This window comes from Phyllostomus discolor, chromosome 10 (genome assembly GCF_004126475.2).
Source record: "Phyllostomus discolor isolate MPI-MPIP mPhyDis1 chromosome 10, mPhyDis1.pri.v3, whole genome shotgun sequence".
In the NCBI taxonomy this organism is placed as follows: Eukaryota; Metazoa; Chordata; class Mammalia; order Chiroptera; family Phyllostomidae; genus Phyllostomus; species Phyllostomus discolor.
Window position 1 is genome coordinate 28,628,970 of NC_040912.2, and position 22,449 is coordinate 28,651,418.

The following is a 22,449-nucleotide window of genomic DNA, read 5'->3' on the forward strand; positions in this document are numbered from 1 at the left end:
TCCTTTTGCATTTACTCATTATCACATAAGAGAAAATTGTGTGTCTATATGAGGGGGGAGCCAAAAAGAAACCAGAATTATCTTCTGGAGGGTGGATGCCTTGTAGTACGGGCTTTCCCTGCAAGGTGAGTGTTCTAGGAATCCATCTGTATCAGTGTACCAACTGGTATTGTTGTGAGAGGCTGTGTTCGGCTTCAGTGAATTTGTTTTCAAGACTCTTTCAAAGCATTTGCCCATTTCATGATGGGTAATTTACGGGCGCACCTCCCCACATTGCAATGAATGTTCAAAAGTTTTTGAACAAAAATGGCATGACCCCTGTACCCCAGTCTTCCTATTTCCCTGATCTCACCCCAAGAGAGTTTTTGTTTCCCTGGATGCAAAAAGTCCTCAAAGGAAAATGTTTTGCCAATGTAAGTGTTGAAACAAAAAACGGCAGGAGCACTGAAAGGCACTGCAACTGACAAGTTCAAAAACTGTTTTGAGCAGGTGTACTGTATCAAATGGAGAGTATTCTGAAGGTGACTGATGCTTAGACATGTAAGAATACACAATTTTAGCCCTGGCTGGCATAGTTCAGTGGATTGAGAGCGGGCTGGGAACCAAAGTGTCCCAGGTTCGATTCCCAGCCAGGGTACATTCCTGGGTTGCAGGCCATAACCCCCAGCAACCGCACATTGATGTTTCTCTCTATCTCTATCTCCCTCTCTTCCCTCCCTAAAAATAAATAAATAAAATCTTAAAAAAAAAAAAAAAGAAAGAATCGTCATTAAAAAAAAATACACAACTTTTATCAATAAATTCCATCTTGGGGTCCCCCCTCATATATACACTTATACATAAAGCTTTAGCAGCTTGAGTTGAAAATCTGGGGGGATGAATATGATCAATTCCACGAAATAACCTGAGAAGTATGTAGTAGTATGGGATCTAAAAATTTCACTTGGAGAACCTTAAAAACTATTTGATTTTCCCTCCTTCCTTGCTAGACCAGATGCTTTATTTCAGAGACTCACAGAATATCAGAAGATGGAAAGAATTGAGACGTTTGCCCAATCCCTGTGCTTTACAGCCAAAGACATGGGGGCCCACAGAGACTGGAAAGCTGGGTCTCCTCAGCCTCCGCCGCCTGATGTCGGCCATACACCCCTGGACCTCAGATCCAAAGCCCTTCCAGCAGAGCGGGCAGGTAGAAACCAGACCTGCAGAGAATGATTCCATGACCCTAAAACAGACTTGTAGTCAAAGCAAATCAGTATCTCTGCGGAAACAGAAAACACCAGCGCAGAGGATGGAAAAACTAGGTAAGATGAAAGTTCAAATATCTGAGGTAATCACTCCTTCGGTTTCTAAATCCAAGATAATATTTTCATATATAATGTCTCAGTATAATGAAAAAATACTCACTGTTTCAAATGAATTCTGCAAGTGGAAAAAACCTAAATCAACTACACAGAATTCTAAGAGACTAATCTTTCACGTGAAGACTTTCTAATGTGTACTCTTTGATCGAAAGTTAACTAATGCACCATTGTAAATTTCCTGCTGTAATAAATGGAAATTACATCCTCATTATACTACAAGCAAATGGAAAGACTAAAATATATTTGGGTTAAAACATTTCAGACTAAAAGATACATAGAAAATATTTGAGTGTCTGTGTATTAATCTTCACTACATCCTGGCTAGAAACCAAAAAAAGTTCTGGACAAAGAATAAATTCAGATGAGTAGAGGTTGAACATAGTAAGTTGTACTGTCCTTATATCAGCTGGAATAAAGAATATTTATTTTACCTGAATATTCACTATGTTTATGGAGATTGAAATACTACAACTAAATTGTTGATGGATCTTTTGACATGCCGATATGAAACACATGCATCTTTAAAATAAAGTGCATTGTCCCATTATATCAACGTATGTTTGGCGTTTACATTAGAAATAGGCCAGCATCTGTATTATATTACTCCCCACAAGGGTTCCGGACAGCCGTTTTCACTTGGGGGTTAGCTTCTACTCATTTACTTGATCTTCTACAGAGAACAGGATGCAAAATTATTCCAATATGTATCTACTCTATGGAATATGTGTTGGTGGAAAAGCTTTGTTCTGCATTATGTTAGCACAAATCATAGTGAGCAGATCCAAAGAACTTTCTCTTCCTGGAAAAAAGAAAACATTCAGTGATTTTTAGTACTTTCCTGTGCTTGTATGGGTGCTTTTTCAAGCAAAATGTTTATTGATTTTTTCTGAAAAAGCATTATACTTACAGAAAATTTGATAAAGATTGAAAGAACATAAAGCTGAGAAAGAAAATCACCCAACTCAAACATTAAAGGCAGCTACTACGGACATTTTGGTGTTTTAACTCTTTTTTTGTTTCAATGAATTTCTTGTCATAGAGTGATGAGATGACTCCTTTTATTCCAAAGTCTTCACACTGTAAACAGAATACCATTACTTGATTCATAAATGAATAACAAATTCGAGTAATATTTCTTTCTGGTGAGGTTGAATGCAGCCACATTCTCCTTGGAAACCTGCAAAGAGTCTGTCATACTGTTAAGAAGTAAACAGAGCTCTACAAAGTAAGGGCCTAGCGAGAAGAAGCATAGGAAAAGAAAGCGGCGGGCGGCCTACCTCGTCGTCATCCGCGTCGTACTGGGCGTAGTGCTGCTCCAGCAGTTCTCTCTGGCGCCTCTCCTGTTCCAGCGTCTGGCTTATCAACTGCGCCACCTCGCTCACTTGTCCTGGTTTTTCTCGCCCAATAACAAATCTGCAGGAAGGTTAAAGAAGGCTAATACAGTTAGACTGTCTCCTAAATAGGAGAGCTAACAAAAGTAACCAAGTAACCCAGCTTGGTATCTCATCAGGGCTCAAGAAGCCTCAAAAAAGTAGTAACATCATCGCTATACTTTAAATGGCAGGCCTGGGTGGCAGGATTGGTTAACTGAGTCGTTCAGGGCGGTGTCTGCAGCAGCCCAAAGGAAAAGAAAGGAAAGAGAAATAAATGATCACAAAAAAATGTTACCTTGGGAGAAGACGAACCAAATGTAATTCATTCAACAGTACTTTACACATTTTTGATGCCCTACGTATGGGAGCAAACACCTAATTTCCTGTACTACTGAACTTCAGAGTTCCATAATAATGTCCTCCTTATAAAACAAAAACTGCTTGAAAACTTCTTGAGGTATAGCATACCTTAAGTGGGTAAATATACACAGAGAGAGGTAGTAGCTTTTTGCTAAGTTACTTTAATTTTGGAAATAAAGAGAAAGAGGGGAAACTAAAGGAGGTGGGTTTTTTCTTTGGCTTTAAAATGAAAAACTAAAATGAGGACAGGCGGTGAATTAATTAACTTCTTTTGGAGAAAGATGGTATGAGGAGGAACATGCCTTCAAATAATAAAGGGACTAAGGGAAATACATTTGTATTAATTCCTGCAGGAAAAAAAAAGTATAAAGGAAACGCCAGGGAAGTCGTCTATTGCAAGGCCCAGTCACTGCTGATATGTCCTCATTATACTGTGTGTTTTGTTCAACAAATTAATATTCACTTAACATCTTTTCACACATAATATATGGTTCTATTTTTCAAAAATACAAATAAAATATCTCCGTGATATAATTTCTACATATTATTTAACATCACTACTTTGGATGTGACTCTTAGCTATTTCCATATTTAATTGATGCTTTCCTATGATTGATACATCGCTGCATTCAATTAAAATTTTAAATGAAATACTCCACATTCTCTGTACAAATACACTAAATGTCCAAATTTCTATACTCAGATGTTAATAATTCATTGTTTTTTGGAAAGACTTTTATGAAGTTTCAAACAGGACTTAATTTTGATATTATGTTTGCATGTCTATTTTATTATTTGACCTATTTTCCTTTAAGAATATACTATAATTAGAATTCATAAATACAAGAAATTTCATCTTTATTCAGGTGTAATTTACACACAGTAAAATACATCTATTCTAAATGTACAGGCCGATAAATTTGACAAGTGTATAAACCTGTAGACACTACACCAATAAAGATGCAGAACATTTCCATTAACCCAAAACATACCATCTCCCTTTGCAGTAAATCGCTCACCTGGGCCCACAGTAGATGTGTCTTTAGAGTCTCATACAAATGGAATTACAGAGTGTCTGGCTTCTTTGGCTCACTATAAAGTTTTGGACAGTTAGCCATGTTGCTGCAAGTATCAGCAATGTGTTCCTTTTTATCAATGAATAGTATTTCATTGTACCAGATTTGCTGTATTTGGTTCATCTATTCTTCTATTGATAGGTATTTGGGTTGGATTTAGATCGTATGAGCAAAGTTATTATAAACTTGAGTTCAAGTCTTTGTGGGGACATAAAGTTTCATTTTCCTTAGACAAATAATAGTAGAATTAATGTTATATGTTAAGTATATATTTAATTTTTTTTTAAATTGCTGCCCTGGCCAGTGTGGCTCAGTTTGTTGGAGCATCATCCCATAGACCAAAAGGTTGCAGGTTCAATTCCTGGCACTTAGGATTGTTTTTTAAAATTTTAGCCATTCTACTGGGTAGGTATCTAATTGTATTTATAATGGTTTTAATATCTAATGCCATGATGACTAATGATTTTAAGTGTCTTTTTATGCATTTTTTGACTATCCATATGTCTTTCTTAGTGAAATATCTTTTCAAATCCCTTGCCCATTTTTTTTTAATCTGGGTTGTCTGACTTTTTATTATTGAGTTGTAATGGTCCTTTATATATTCTGGATACCTATTTACACATCCTCATCTATAGATATTGCAGATACACACATACACAGAGATACATACACAAATGATACATGTGTTTGATTTATTATATTCTGCCTATCTGTGGTTTACCTCTTAGTTTTCTATACTGATGTTTTCTTCCTTTAAATGCACAATAGAGTATAACTTACCTATATAAAGATAACAGGAGATTTAAGGAAGCAATTACTGTATAAAATGCATATTAATCAAAAGCAGTAGCCAAGCTCATAGTAAGTAAATTAGAATTCGCCTTCATTTAGACCATAAATGAATTTGAGAATTACATTGTCCATCTTTTAGTTTAACAATTTTCCCTAAGAATGGAAAGTTTATTTCCTCTGCAAGGCAAGTGTTTAAAGTTAATCTAAACACAATTCAGGAAGAGAAAAACGTCAGATGTGGTCCACTTGCCAAATAGTTGAAACTGAGTTTAATTGCTGATTTTAGAGATGAATGAAGGAATCTTAAGAAAGACCTTGTGAGGAATTTTTAAAGCAGAAAATAATTTTTTAAAGTCTAGGTTGCATCATAATAAATTATGTAATTACATAATATAATAAATCAAAACTCCAATATGATGTGCAACTTCCTTCCTGTCTTCAAATCATGATCTCCAACTCCAAACCAGGATTATTTATAAATGCTAAACCTAAAAGGAATGATTATACATAATAAAAGTTTCAGATGAAATAAGAATTGTTCCATATTGCTTAAGAAACCAGCATTTTAAATCATGAAGGCATAATTGCTCAAAATCACAGCCTGGCTTTCTTTATGAATTTACCCCTACAACTTAACAGTATTCACTACTTGCCCAATATTAGTTCGCATTCAAAATCACTTTACAGTTTGATGAAACAGAAGTGATTTGTAACTGCATATAAAACAGACAATTCCTCTCAGGAAATATACTCACTTTTAAAAGTGTTGTTACAGTACACATGTCTTCATTCAAGCAGGTAAGGTGGGCAGCGTTATAGCACCTGGCCACACACATCTTTAAAGTCTTGTGACCCACTCTAACTTACAGTGCACATCTGCAGCATTAGAACTCATTCTGATGAGTACGGCCCAGAGGAAAAGCACCCGGAAGTACAACTGACTGTTCTCTATCTTTATTTTCCTCATTGAAAATTAGTATCTAGTCCATGTGTCTACAGGAGTGATAGAAGAATAAAATGTGTATAAATATGAGAGGCCTTGAAGGCACTATTATTATTATGGTAAAACTAATAAACAGCTCCCATTCAGAAAATGTGTAACATTCAAATTACCTTTCTATATGTTCTTAAATGTTTGGCGCACTTTGAAGCAGTCTTTATAAATATGTCCTATAACAGTATATGTATAATCTAGCACATATAGAATACAATAGAAAATGTAAAATTTAAAGATTATTATTTCAATTATGGATTCATAGTCATAGTATGAATATGCTGTGTTACTTAGGGGTTTAAAGTCTCTGTAAAAGGGGAAAAAACTGTAACAAAAATATTATGTAATCCATACAAAAACTTAACTAATTACCTGGCACCTAGAAAGTATTTAATAAATGTTTACTCTTGTTTTTATCTAGACAATATATTAAGATATAAATAGGGCTGAGTGTATTTAAAAGTATGCACTGTCCCAGTTACCTCTTCTTTGAATTGTGATTCAAAGTTTTGAAAACTGTGATTCACAATTTTGAAAAATGATCGGGGTTTTGTGAGTCAACCACAGGAAAAAGATAAAATACTTGCACTATAATATGCTTTGAACATTTTGATATCGGACACTCTCAAAAGATAAGTGTATAGATTACATGACCATGTTAAACTGAACTTTTAAAAAATCAAAAATAGAACCAAAGCCTGCGACACTCAGTCCCTCTGCACACGTGACCTCTGTGCACAGCTCTGACGTCTGTTCCAGGCACAACCTCCGGCAGAAAGGACATGCGTGCTCACATCGGCCTGTTTCTGAATTTTGAGATCCTCTGAAAAATTTTTTTTCTTGTTACTTTCCTAACTTTTTTTCTTTGCTTCGACAAGAAATGGTGTGGTCTTTTTACTTTTTCAGCTATAAAGAATGAGGTAACAGAAACCAAACCGTAATGGGTATTTACATTAAAAAATTAGGTATTTTCTAAGGTTTTACATATACATGTATAATATAATACTAGAACCAAAATATATAATTAAGGTTTATGTGTTTACATGGCTCAGTTCTAGTGTTCAAAACAATGATCTGGTTTCAATGTGAACTATTCCCTGGAGACTGTCCCCTCTCCCCCGCAAGCTGAGATACAATAGACAAAGTCAGATAAATCCGTTTTTCCTCATCTTTTCATCTATTACTTGAGCAGGCAATGCCCATATACTGTCCTTTGGAGTTTGGATGACAAGATTATATGGAATGCACCTGATTAGTTAATTGAATACCCTGGTGAGCTGTCAAAAAATAAACATCTATAAAGTTGCACTAACAATTTGCTGAATTGAAATAAAGATTCTCCATGTTCTGTGTGAATTCTGTGGGAGTTTATGTTGAGAAATGATTTATGAGTGCCTTGTTTTACAGACAAAAGTTATTCTAATAAAAGTGGTACATTAGTGAAAATGGCATCTGTTGTCAAGGCTTAAAAATTCTCAATGTGGAATTAAGCTACTTTAAAAAAGGAAAAGTTGTACTAGGATACAGTTATTACTTTTACATAAATAATTCTTTCATTCACATATTCTTTTAACAAATACTTATTGTATGTACACCAAAATCCTGAATGCTGTATCTTTAAAAAACAAACAAAAAAAGCCTTGCACAAGACTTACTCTTCCTCAGGACTAGAGCTTCGGGTCACAAGGACACTGGTACTTCTGAAAGGTTTTGTATTTTCCTATGTTTGATCACATTTCATGACCTAACTCTGAACTTGGTAGCTTTTTAAGTATTTCACTTAATTCTACTTGAGCTAGTGGTAGTACATGTATTGATATATCTGGCACTTTCACTAAAATTTGCTAAAAAATGGTTAAGGGCTCATGGACATGGACAACAGTTTGGTGACTATGGAGGGGAGGGGCGGGAAAAAGGGCTCAATGGCAATGGGAAAATACAATCAATCAATCAATTAATCAATAAAATTTATTGATAGTGTTTAGACATTGAAGTCCTATACAACCAAGTGACTGTTGACCATTCTCATATATATAAAAGAAAAGTTTGCCCTGACAGGTATGGCTCAGTTTTGGGTATCATTCCACAAACCAAAAGGTTGCTGGTTCAATCCCTGGTCAGGGCACATGCCTGGGCTACAGGTTCGGTCCCCGGTCAGTTAGGGTGTGTAAAAGAGTCAACAAATCAATGTTTCTCTCTCACACAGATGTTTCTCTCCCTTTCTTCCTCCTTTCCCCTCTCTCTAGAAATAAATAAATAAAGTCTTTTAAGAAAAAGTTCTCCTATCCATGGTCTGAAATCCACAGTGGCTGTTCCTCTTGTCTGTGGCCTTAGGAGTAATGTAATCACAAAAGCCACAAGGACTGATGATATCCACGAACACGGCAATTCCTCCACGGCCTTCCACCAGAATGGCACTTCATTATGCACAATCACAAAATCACTTTGATAAAAAGTGAAAATATCAATTTCCCCTTGTGCATCATGGCAACAAAAACTTTTTTTTTAAAGTGTAGCAACAAAAACTCTTATTAAAATGATGTAAATGAAGTGAAAACATTTCAAGATTTAATGCATTTCAAATGGAAATCTCAGATATACCAAAGGTTTTTAAGTAATTTTTTAAACTTCCATATTTCAAAATTATATGCCTAAGTATAAATTCTAAATAAACACCTTCATATCTATAAAAATTCACTTATCATTTATTTAAATTTTCTTTTTAGTATTACAATATCTTCCAAACAGGGAAGAGCAATACAGGGTCCGGCAGAAGTAAGGCCTGCTTGAGTGCAGTTGAATAATATGGGTGTAATAATTCATAGTTTTAATTTGAACATCTCACCCAAAATCATATGGTATGCTTGAGTGTGATATTGCTATGTTACAGAATTGCATGCTTATGATTTTGTAATAAAAGATTTTGTAACAAGAAGGGACATTATTTTCGCCAGACCCCGTATGTAGAAGGAAAAATGTTTAGACTTCTCACCATCCTGGTCAGTCTTTCTTAAATAGCTTCAGAAAGTTCAGGGTTGTTTTTAAGCTAAGGTATGCAACAATAAACAAACAAGTCGAGGGGCAGATGAAAGTAGATTTACAGCTGTGAATGCATGAATGTTTATTCTTGTATTGTTAATCAATGATTGTATTTATTATTATTAATCTACTTTTGCCCATCCCTGTGTATTGTGATATACACAAATTGTGTACATCAATTTATCAGTCAAAGGACATCGGAACTCAGTTTTACTGGTTTTCCATTATTATGAGCAAAGCTCCTATGAATATGCAAACCGGAGTCATGGGGTCGGGACAAGTTTTTATTGCAGCTTTTCAGGTACTTAACTGTGTATCTGCCTCAGTGAATTGATTTGCATATTTTTCATATAAGCATTCTTCATATCTTCTAAATAATAGTCCTTTATCAGATAAATGTTTGGCAGATACTCATTCTTTACCTTGCTTTTCCATTTTCTTAAGAGTACTTTTCAAAACAAGTGTTTAAAGTTTTGGTGCATTTTACCATTTTTACCATTTCTTTCTCTTATACTTCTTCCTTTTTACATCTTAATAAAAGATCCTCAATTAACTCAAGGTCATTGAGATTTTTTGCCTGTTTTCTAAAAATTTTATGATTTCAGCTGTTGTACTTAAATTTATGACCAATTGAGTTAATTTTTGTAAAGACTGTGGAAAGGAGATCAAGTTTGGGGTTTTTTAAAAATGTTCCAGCACTGATTTCTGAAGTGACTACAATTTCTCCCATTGAGTTACCTTGGTGCATTAGTCAAAAATCAGTTGTTTATGTCTGTGCAAGTCTATTTTGAAATTCCCTCTTCTGCTCCATTCATCTAAGTATTTACATCCTTATGCCCCAACCAGACTGATGTAATCAGTGTAGCTTTCAGGCAGGGAAATCCCCAACTTTGTTCTTTTCTAAAAAATGTTAATTTCTACAAAAAGAAAAGAAAACTTCTGAGATTTTCACTGAGATTGTGCTTAATCTGTAGATTTGGTGGGGGCCGAGGGGGAATTAAAATTTTATCAATATTGAGTTTTCTGATCCATAAACATGGTCTATTTCTTCACTCATTTAAGTTGTGTTTATTTTCTCTCAGAAGAATTTTGCTGAAATATTTAATAGTCAGATTATCCTTAAGTATTTCATTTTTTTATGTTATCATGGAAGCTATTAAATTTGAATTTCCAATTCTTTGTTGTTGCTAGTGTATAGAAACAGAACTGATTTCTATATATCACCCTATCTCCTATAACCTTGCTTGACTCACTTATCAGTTCTGGTAACAACTCCTGTAGCTTCCTTAGAACTTTCTACATAGATGGCCATGCCATCTGTGAATAATGCACACTAACGGAGCTCAATAACTAGCCATATATTTTTAAAGATTTTATTTATTTATCTTTAGAGAGAAGGTAAAGGAGAGAGAAAGAGGGAGAAAATCATTGATGTGAGAGAAAAACATCAATCAGTTGCCTCCGCTATGTGCTCCAATCTGGAACCAAATCCGCAACCCAGGCATGTGCCCTCACCAGGAATAAACTGGGGACCATTCGCTTTGCCAGACAATGCCCAACCAACTGAGCTACACCAGTCAGGGCAATAATTAACCACACTGATTCACACAGTACACTCCATATCTTCTTTCTAAATATACTAAATTTTTCTAAAATACTATAATTTTTAGTTTTAAATTACATTCAAACAAACTTTTTGCAATAAAGAAAAATTTAAAAATGGCAAATATTTTAGCATTTTGATAAAATTCTCATTATCATTAAATATATGGATAGGTATAATCACAGAAATTTTAAATTCAACAAAATACCAAGTAACCAAATCATACACACCCGAGGCCACAGGCTTACCTGACATTGCCCTTGGTGTTTCTGAGAACTGTTGCCGCAAAGTTCTGTGTGACACCCACCAAGCTGATTCCGTCCACTTCTACAATCTGGTCATTGACTTGTATTCTACGGGAATAGAGAAAAATTACACACAGTTGATTTTTCTGATAATACATTACGACCCACAATAAAAGAGTTGACAAAATACTTGATTTTTAAGATACTTTTATTGATACAAAATTACATAATCAGCTTCAGATCTGTCAAATGTCACTGTTTTTAAAAGATTGTTTTGAAGAATAGAAATAGGCAATACTAAATGAAGAGATTCAGTTACCCAACATCCATATTGCTCTCACAAAGAATTGTTAATGTATGACATTTCTGCATTTTCTTTTGTCCTTAAAAATCACTTAGAACATTATAGATACAAATAAAATACTGTTTGGGCTTCATACTCTCCAAGGAAATTCTACAACAAAAATTCCAGGGAATCTTTCACATATATAAATTTCATATATATATAATACACACACACACACACACACACACACATAAAGATGCATATGTATGCATGTGTATGTATATTTATGTTTAGGAGCAATATACAATATGACTGTTATTTAGTGTATAAAGCTTCTAAATTTATATACATGTTTTATACATCCCTTTTTTATATTCCTCAAAATAAGTATTTTAATTATGGAAAAATGAAGAAATTAGACAATAAATACACAAATATTATTATGAGATTATTTATTACAGAAAAGCTGAAGTCCCTTTATTATTTGTCTCTAATTCTATTCCATTCATTGCTAACACAGAGGAAGCCATCATGCTGATTAGCCTTTCTATCGATGTTTTGAAATAGAAATATCAAGTATGCATGAATAGGCATAACGTATACATTTCCAGTTTTCAAACTTCATAGTATATCTCTTTTTGTACAATTTAGTTTCCTTCACTCAATGTTATATGTACGACTTATCCATGGTTACAAATACAATTTTAGCTAGTTCATATTAACAATGATATAGTATTATTTTGATAAATATACAAAAATGTATTCATTTTTTTGCAGAGGAACAATTATATTAAGTTTTAGCTATTATGAATACTATTGTAATAACCAATTTCATACATGTTTCCTTACACACATGTGTGAGTTCTCTAGGTTAAATATCTAGAAATAAGATTCCTGAGTCAAAGATCAGAGGCAATTTCAAATTGAACAAATTGACAAATTTCAGTTCCAAATGCTGACTCTTCACCCTCCCACCAATGCTTGGTACAGTCAGACCCTTTACATACTGCAGATCTTGTTAGTGTAAAAAGACACTATGCTGTGATTTCAAATGCATTTCCCTAACTATCTGTGTGGCTGAATGTCTTTTCCTATATTTAAGAGTCAACTCCCCACTTCTGCACACTGTTAGATCACGTCTCTTACCAATTCTTTGTTGATGTTGGGTTATCTTTTTTTTCTTATTGGTTTATATAATGTTTTCACATCATCTGAAATAGTTTTACCCCTATCTGTAACTTGTCTTTTCACATTTCTTTAGAAAACAGTGGTTTTGAAGGAAACAAAAAATATACAGAATCTCATTTATAATTTTAGCTTTATATCAGGTAGTCTTTGTATTTGAAAAAGAAGAACAAAGGAGGGGGGATCACAATACCTGACATCAAACTATATTACAAGGCCACTGTAATCAAAACGGTCTGGTGCTGGCATAGGAACAGGCACATAGATCAATGAAATGCAATAGAGAGCCCAAAAATAAAACCTAGCCAATACAGTCAGTTAATATTTGACAAAGTGGGCAGAAACATAAAATGGAGTAAAAATAGCCTCTTCAATAAATGGTGTTGGAAGATTTGAACAAGTACATGCAAAAAAATGAAACTTGACTACCAACTTACACTATACACAAAAATAAACTCAAGTTGGATAAAAGACTTACATATAAGTTGTGACACCACAAAAATCCTAGGGGAAAACATAGGCAGGAAAATTTCAGATATCCCATGCAGCAATATTTTCACCAATACATCCCCTAGGGCAGGGGTGTCAAGCTCATTTTCATCGGGGGCCACATCAGCCTTGAGGTTGCCTTTGAAGGCTCAAAATAATTTTAGGACCATATAAATGTAACTACTCCTCAACTGTTAAGAAGCTGAAATTACATTCGGCTTTTTGAAAGCAACTGCAAGGATGATGTGGCCCCTGGTGAAAATGAGTTTGACACCCCTGTCCTAGGGTAAGGGATATAAAGGAAGGAATAAACAAATGGGACTACATCAAACTAAAAACTTGTGCATAACTAAAGAAACATCAACAAAATGGAAAGGAAACCAACTGTATGGGAAAACTTATTTGCCAGCGATACCTCACACAAGGGTCTGATCTCCAAAACATATAAAGAACTCATAGGATTCCATACCAGGAAGAAAAGCAATCCAATTACAAAATGGGCGAAAATCCTGAACAGACACTTCTCCAAGGAAGACATAGAGAGGGCCCAGAGACACATGAAAAAATGCTCAACATCACTAACCATTTCAACATCAGAGAGATGCAAATCAAGACCACAGTGGATACCTCTTCACACCAGTCAGGCCATCATTAATAAATCAACAAACAACAAGTGCTGACAAGGCTGTGGAAAAAATGGAATCCCAGCGCACTATGGGGAATGCAGACTGGTGCAACCACTGTGGAAAACAGTATGTAATTTCCTCAAAAAACTAAAGATGGAACTGCCCTTCAATCCAGTAATCCCACTGCTGGGACTATACCCTAAGAACCTTGAATCATCAATTCAAAAGAACCTATGCACCCCAATGTCCACAGCAGCACTATTTACAATAGCCAAGTGCTGGAAACAGTTTAAGTGCCCATCAGTAAATGAGTGGATCAAAAACCTATGGTACATTTACACAATGGAATACCACACAACAGAAAGAAAGAAGGAACTCCTACCCTTCATGACAGCATGGATGGAACTGGAAAGCATTATGCCAAGTGAAGTAAGCCAGGCCATGAAAGACAAATAGCATATGATCTCACCTATAAGTGAAACCTAATCAGCAAACAAACAAATGAGCAAAATAGAAACAGAGACTTGGAAGTAAAGAACAAACTGACAGTGACCAGAGGGGAAGGGGGAGGAGAATAAGAGTAGAAAGAAGGAGAAGGGGCAAAGAAGCATGAATAGAGAACTCCAGGGCATGGACAATAGGGGGCGGGCACTGACTGTGGGAGTGGGGGGACGAGGTAGGGGTGAGCAATGGGGGAAAAGGTGGGACAACTGTAACTGTACAACAATAAATGTAAAAACAAAGAAAAGAAATCCTTTCCTACCTCAAGACTATAAAATTATTCTATATTTTCTTCAAAAGAAAATTATTTTCAACATTGTTTTTCTACATTTAAATAGTAATCCACCTAGAAATTATTTTTTTGGTTTAATATACTAGTAATATATTTTTATTTTTTCCAAGTGTATTAACAATTGGCTTAACATTTAACAAAGAGCGTACTTCTTACTCCACTGATTTGTAATGGTCCACAACATGTTTTCGGTTCTCTATTCGTTTCTACATGTCTGGCTGTCTATCTCTGCATACCACATTGTTTTATAATTAGTTTTGACATGTCACAAGGCAATTTCCTTTACCTAGTTCCTGGCCTTCAAAAATTTTTGAGCTATTTTTGAGCTTCTCTTCATAATCAGTTTTGGATTTACATGCCAAGTTTTATAAAAAAATACCTGTTGGTGTCTTAATAAATTACACTGATTTTTAAGATTAGTTTATGGAAATGATATCTTTATCATATTGACTCTTTCCATCAATGAAAATTGGGTGCTACTATAATTACCCTGGGCAAGTGTTGTCTATATCATGTTGTGCCATGTGTTCAACAAAATTATTTAAAGCTTGGAAATACGAATCAAAGGAGGGCACCATTCTTTTCAATGCCATGTATGTACATTACTTAACAGGCCCACTCAAGGATAACTTGAGAAATGAATTTTAATTGATGTACTTCTTAAACTTGATTAAAAGTCCTGCATACATTGAAGCTGCATGTTAATTTGTAGATCTTTGTCCTGAAAAAAACTCGGACACTTTTCTTCTACTAGAAAAGATAATCTCATAAGCCATAGTTTATTTCTCTGAGAATATTAACCAGTTTTGCATCAAACTTGCACTGTTACTCTAATATTACTTTATTAACTTGCCTTTAAATGCTACTCCTAAAATGTTCTTTGAACTACATTTACCATTTCACTGATTCTCTTAGTGAGCTGACTACAGTTGAATATATGTTCATTTCATATTTATGAACGTCATCCTTACTTTAACTCTTTGACTATTAACCTATAATAATTTGAAAGCTCCACCAAGGTTCCAGAGTAGATTCACAAAGCCACTCCAATGGCACCACCACAGAAATGCGCTTCATGGATTGTTTAAGACCAGCCACATCTTAGGTTGGTCTCCAGAGTGATTCTAAAGCAGCAATAGAATTTTATCTTTGCTGTCATGTTTTTCTTTTCTAATTTAGTACTTTTGATTTTTTTTTTTACTGGTTCCTGGCCACTTTAATTCTGAATCTAGTTTGCACTAGATAACAACAATGATAATAATTTCCCACTGTTAGCAACAATGATTGGGAATGTAATTTTATAATCTCACCATTCGAGATCTCTATTGGGATTATAGAGATCCATTATCATTACCTATTATAATGTAAGAGATGATAAAAAAATGGAGTTGTTATCCTTTAATTTCTTTGTCTATTTGTGAGGTCAAAGTATTCCATTAAAAAATTTCCTGGACACCCTTTGAAATCTTGGCCAGTGAGGTTTTGTGGTTCTTTGGTCATTTAACCTGTTTCTGAGGTCGCAGAAATGAAGCTCCAAATTCCCTGGTGGCTGTAGTGGGCAGAAGCCACTGTCTCACCGTGTGTATATGAAGTATGTTCCTCACTTACGAGGGTATTTAATGACAAAGCGATAATCTGATCAGTTCATGGAGAATACTAAGCACTTTAATGAATCTTATATTCTAGTAGCTAATGAAAACTTTAATTAAAAAAATAAAAAATAAAATAAAAACTTTAAATATGCTAGACACTTAAGAAAAAATCCTTCTTAAAAACTCTACTAGAAGCTCAGAAATATCTTTTATAAGAGCCCAAGTTCACATAATAAAAGTGAGTCTTTGGACAAATAAGAGTAATAATTTTGGTTTAAAATACACAGCTTAATACATGATTTCCAAAATACCTAGTTTTCTCCAAAACCTTAGTCATAAAACACAGCTTTTAATATTGTATATGATGAGCACTGTAAAATTTCTGTTGAAAAACAGAAGCTCAAAATCACGTGTATTAACTCCCCCTGTCCATTACATTTTTTTGAGAAAATGTCTTTTTTGGCTTTGGCTTAGAGATCATAGATCCTGAATCCAAAACATTTGGTCCAGTTACTTTATGGTTCTGCACATATGTGTCTTTAATAAAGAAGAAGTAACTGTAATGCTTCATTCAGTCTAAAAGAGAACCTTTTAAAGCATTTCCACAGTCACTATCATCAACTGTCAAATTAGCATGTGCTGATTTTGGAGAATATATTAAAGTTACAAATATAAGTCATGTTCAAGGTTGAAAATTTGGAAACTGTGGAAATACATAAAACAGAAAATAAAAACCTCATGTAATCTAACCATCTAGAGTTGACTACTATAAAAATTATGCTGGTGATTTTTTTCCTTACTTAACAAAATTCAGATTATTTGAATATATGGTTTTGTGGGGTTTTATACTTTTATTCATCAAGATAATATTTGTTGAGTGCTTAGATATGTCAGGCAATGTGTTATGCTCTTTATTATTTATTTTTAGACCTTATTTTATTTTTTAAATTTTTATTGTATCTTTAGCTTATTGAATCCTGCTAATAGCCCTGATTAAATATATTATTAGTAGTTCTGTTTTACATAAAAGGAAGTTTTTGGCTCCTGTGATGTAGTCCTATCAAATAAGTGGCAGAGCCTGGCTGGAAACTTAGGATATCTGACTCCAGAGCCTATACTTAAATAATACATCACATCATTAAAAAATTTTCTACAACAGACATTGAATATATGTTATGCTGTAGTTTTATACATATAAACCATTTACATATTGTTATACCAATATGTTGTTTCAAGGTGTTGATCAAGTTAGCATTTTTATATAAAATCACTGTGAATATTTCTAATTATTTCTTTGAATTATGTCCTAGAAGTGAAATTACCTAGTCAAAGTGTATAAGAAAGGTTGTTCAATTTGTAAGCCCCCAACAGTGTTGAAAAGTAGTCTACTGCACCAACATTAAAACAGAATATTATGTTGTAAAATATTTTAATAATTTGCTAAGTATATTTTAATTTCTTGTCTTTGAACCCTTTAAGGTGTTTACTAAGCAACTCTATCTCTTTATTTCTTTTTGTACATTATTTTCAGCTTGCTTTTTTTCTGTTATATGTTTTTACAAACATGTTATCATCCATGTTTTAGGCTAATATCCACAAGTAAGTGGCCCATTCCAACTGTCTTCAGTGCTTAACTACACAGACCCTTCTCCGCTCCTCCCCCAGTCTGATAACAAAGACAATAAAGTATAAGGGACAGAATCAAAGTGCAGCTCTACACAGTGCAGTTAAACACAGTAGAATTCTGTGTTTAGTTTTTACTCTCAATTTTCTTTACACTTACTGCTTTGAAAATTGTTTACCTCTTTTTTAGGACATCCCATAACTTTCCCTTAGACCTAATCTTGAGTTTTTCAGTCTATTATTATTGTTGATTTCCAATAAGTGACTCACCCAGAGCAACTTCCAGACCTGCAAGCTCCACTCATGGTAAGTGCCCTATACAGTGCACCATTTTTAATCTTTTATATGGGATTTTTACTGTACTTTTTCTATGTTTAAGATAGACAGATACCATTGTGTTACAACTGCCTATAGTAGTCAGTACAATCACATGCTATATGGGCTTGCAGCCTAGGAGCAGTAGGCTGTACCATACAGCCTAAGTGTAGCAGGCTACGCCACCCAGGTGTGTTCAAGTGCACTTCAGGATGTTCACACAATGACCAAATCACCTAATGATGCATTTCTCAGAACGTATCTCAGTAGTTAAGTGGCATATGACTATATATACAACTCTGCTTATGTTAAAATGTTATAAACTTACTGTAACTTTGCATTATATTTTTTAAAAATGTCTTCATCCTTGCACTTTAAGAAGTAAAAATAATGGCCCTGGCTGGGTGGCTCAATTGGTTGGAGTGTCGTCCCATATGCCAGAAGGTCACAGGTTTGATTCCTAGTCAGGGCACATACCTAGGTTGCAGGTTCGATCCCCAGCTGAGGCGCTTATAGGAGACAACCGGTTGATGTTTCTCACACCAATGTTTTTCTCTCTTTCTCTCCCTTCCTCCTTCCCTCCCTCTCTAGAATCAATAGACATATCCTCAGGCGAGGACTAAAAAAATTCTTAAACAAGAAGTAAAAATAGTGTGTGGTTACAGAAAATGGTATGCACTAGTCTCCTAAATTGATTCTGTGTGATAAGCAATTATCATCAAATTCCTATCTGTTAGTGAAGGTTGTTAAATAGAAGTTAATTAAGTAGGCCACAAGTTCAATGTATATGGATAACTGAGACTATGCTACAAGGAATAGTGACAGAAAAAAAATAATTGTGAAGATAAGCTAATGAAATGAACTTTTGCTTTTCCAGAAAAAGGACAGTAGTTTAGTCCTAAAGCAAAGTGTCCACCAGTTCTAGAATACTAAGAACACACTGAAGATCAAAACTTGAGTGTGTAAGGTACATTGAGGAAGGTTTAAAGAAGTGATTTTTATTTGCTTGAATTTCTTTTCCTGAGAGAGGATAACTTTTAGATGCCACCTTACAGAACAGAAACTCTCAAGTCTTGGCTCATAATTAGGAGCACAGAAAGGATGGGGGATAATCTGGATTCTCCAAATATTTTCTAGAATAGCAGAGAAAATGGCCTGCTTTCCCCAGGAAGCACTGTCTCCTGGAACAGAACTCATGGGAATGCACCTGGCTGATCTGTGAAGGCGTCGGGCCCTGGCCACCTCTGCAGCAGTTCCCATTCACTATACACACCTGTCCCCAGCACTGCTCTTCAGCCACAGGCTGGCGCTTCCGGCACCCTTCACTTCTGAATCTATTAGCCAGTACCGATGAGGAGAAGGCTAACAAAACTACATAAGCTGGATTATTTTAGGCTTTGTATAATGTTATTGGGTAGTTATTACTGACATGATATATTGGACAAAGAGAAACAAAAACAAAAATTCTACCTCACGGGGCTTCCACAAACAAAGCAAACAACAACGAATGAAAGGGAGACCAGCTGGAACAACTGTTCGTGAACTTCGGTCAACAGAGTCTTCCCAGAATGCTAGATAGTGAAGATCTAAGTGTATATGAAAATACTGAGAGTGAACAAACAAAATATCTGATTAGAAGAGTGGCACAAGAGTGTGCACACAGAGAGGAAGCCGTGGGTGGAACTGAGACGGCGGTTTCCATGCAGGGCTACCCCAGGCCTGAGGGCGCCTCGGGGGCACAGCTGGGCCCTGCAGGAGGGGGGTGTGCTGCAGGGTGAGCACAAGAACAGGACTCCTCACCTGTTTTATATGCTGGTGTTACCCAAAACATGTTGCCCCCAAAACAGCTCAAATTATTTGAAAACCAACAGTTGAATAAGGATAAATGTACACAGCACCCTAATTTCACATTTGCTATTTTCCACCCAAACCTGAAAAGAATGATGTAAAATCGTGACCTGCAAAAGGCTGAGAAACAACCATGGGAGACAGAAACAAAGCAGGTCCCCTGTACGGTTCGAACTCGCCTCTTTAGTGCAGCATTGTTACTATCTTTTGTCAGTTATCATCCACGCAATTTATTCTATCAGGATTTTCAATGGTATTATCATAAAAGTCATTTTGCTTTATAGATTCATTAAAAAGGACTGGAGAAATAATTAGCATGCTAAAGTGTCCTGTGTACACAATCATAAAATTTATGGCAGCAAAAACTAGTGGTTAATACATTCAATATTATTTTACTATAAAATTAGAACTAAAACTAGAAGGTGGAAATAGTTACCACGTCACTCAGCTAAGTTTACAAGTTCCCTGTAAGAGGCAAGGCTGCACAAAGAGAGAGAACCAGAAGGAGGAGGAAGAGGAGAGAAGGGAGAAGAGAAGGAAAATAAAAAGAAAAATGTTAAGCCAAAGTAAATGTTTTGAAAGTGACTGAAGCCCAAGTATCGCTCATTGAACAAAAATTTACCGAGCACCCTCTATATTTCTGGCATCATATGAAAGGGAACGGCAGACCTGAAAAGCTTGACAAAAGAAGACTTGGAAAGTAAGACATACTATCAAAGAATAAGGACTCAAACTTTGTAACTGCACTGGATGACTTAGGAGGTAAAAATTCACGGTAATTGTTCAAAGTACTTAAAAGGTAGCAACAGTTGGAGATGTTTGTAAGGAGTGAAAGCAATCCCAGTGAAAAAGGTTTCTTGGGCTGGGGTGGGAAGGCAGGAGAAAAGATTTTTCTATATAGGTCTGTTTTTTTTAACAACCCTTGAAAATAGTGTGACCAAATCTGAAATTAAATTGAAATAGTTTTCTCAAATAACAAAATGTTATTAAGAAACTAAAGCAAGCTAAAAAGGTATAATATAGACTCTTATCCTTTTGAAGCTAAAAGGAAATTTAAAGAACATCTAATTCAGAACTTGAATTTTGTCCACAAGTGAGTTCTGAAAAGTAACTTCCCTGAGGTCATATGGTGATAACTTCATAGTTTTTAGTTCTAGTTTAAAAATATATACATATTACCTATTCTTTATAAAATATTAAATATTCCATACTAGCTGAAATCTGACCCCCGCCCCCCCCAAAAAAAACAGACTGGGGTCATTCAACACATTGGTTTGCATTAATTCCCAGTTAAAAGAGAAAGAGAGAGAAAGGTAGGTTGGGGGAGGTCCATAAATAAAAAACCTATTTACATGAGAATGACACTATACTAACCATAATGCTTTATAAATCCTTAATACAGTATTTTTCTATATCAATAAGCACATATAGCATAATTTTTAAAATTACTGACTGGAGGCAGCAATCAATTGTTCCTTTTGCAATTTTCTATACTGATATCATCTAAATAGTAAACATTTAAATACTGTGCAAATGAACATACAAACAACAGTGATAATACTATAATAATAATATAAAATATGAACATTACCATAGATTTAATAATGAAACCACTTATTTTCATATTATATCCTCAGTTTCAATATGCATATAAAATAAAAGGTATAGACAGAAAGATCTCTAAAATTCCCCTGATCTCCAAAATTATAATATATTGGACATATTTTATACATTTTCCTATAGGTTTTTCATAAGACTTCCTGTAACTATTTTCTTAGTAACTTTCAAGCTTATTCTTACTTCACTGAAGAACAGTTTAACAAACTGCACTATAAAAAGTTTCTTATTCACATATGCTTATTTAATACTTATAACTATGTAAGCAAGATCAAAATTAAGTCATTTGTTCAATACCCCATAGCTGTGAGTAGAGAGAATGGAACTAAGACTCCTGGGAACATGATCCAAAGATTCTGCTCCTTTCATTACACCAAGCCGCCTTTCTTTCTTTTTTTTTTAAATAACTATATGTTTTATTTTTTAATATTTTTATTTATTTTTAGAGAGGGAAGGGAGGGAGAAAGAGAGAGAGAAACATTAATGTGTGGTTGCTGGGGGCCATGGCCTGCAACCCAGGCATGTGCCCTGACTGGGAATCGAACCTGCGACACTTTGGTTCGCAGCCCGCGCTCAATCCACTGAGCTACGCCAGCCAGGGCAAGCCACCTTTCTTAATGCAGTCACCAAGGCACTTATTAACCATCTATTACAACAACAAAAGAATGACTGCACTAGGAAAACATTCATTTAAAAAGACTGAGGGCACACACACACAGGTGAAAATACAAAAACTATGTAGGAGAACAAATCAATAAATAGGTTAATAGAAAACAAACCCAATTTCTAAAATGAGTGATGAAAAATGAATAGGTCTGAGTTTAGAACAAAAAGGAACTGGATGAGGGCCAAATGCAAACTTTTCTACCTTTTTGTTTTTAATCGATTTGCATTTTGGTTTGGTTTTGTGGTCCATTTATTTAAGAGGGATTGTTCATAATAATTCAGTATGGTTTGAAAACTAATAATAAGAATGATTTCCTGACACTTTAGAATGACTTTTAAATGTTTATGAAACTTAAAGAGAAATAATGTAGATTTTACAAATACATTTAGCTCACTTGGAAAAAAGGTTCTAAATTAATAATGAAAAATATTTCCTACTACTATTATATAATTCATTCATGGGGCAAAGAGGGTTTTTTTTTTAACTATTCTGAATAGAGGAAGACTGTTAATAAATTACTCTTAAACACAAAATACTAATAACCCATTTTCTTTTATTTAAA

The 22,449-nt window shown here is 34.7% G+C and overlaps 1 protein-coding gene across 9 annotated transcripts in view; it reads right to left on the reverse strand.

Moving 5' to 3' along the window:
• PPP1R9A (protein phosphatase 1 regulatory subunit 9A) overlaps positions 1–22,449 on the reverse strand; it is a 264,007-nt gene that overhangs the window by 88,182 nt on the left and 153,376 nt on the right. For all 9 annotated transcript variants that reach the window (XM_036010601.1, XM_036010600.1, XM_036010598.1 and 6 more), the window contains 2 exons: positions 10,850–10,954; positions 2,642–2,777 (listed from right to left, as the gene is read on the reverse strand). In XM_036010601.1, the coding sequence (XP_035866494.1) occupies positions 2,642–2,777; positions 10,850–10,954 (241 nt within the window). The remainder of the gene's footprint in view (positions 1–2,641; positions 2,778–10,849; positions 10,955–22,449) is intronic.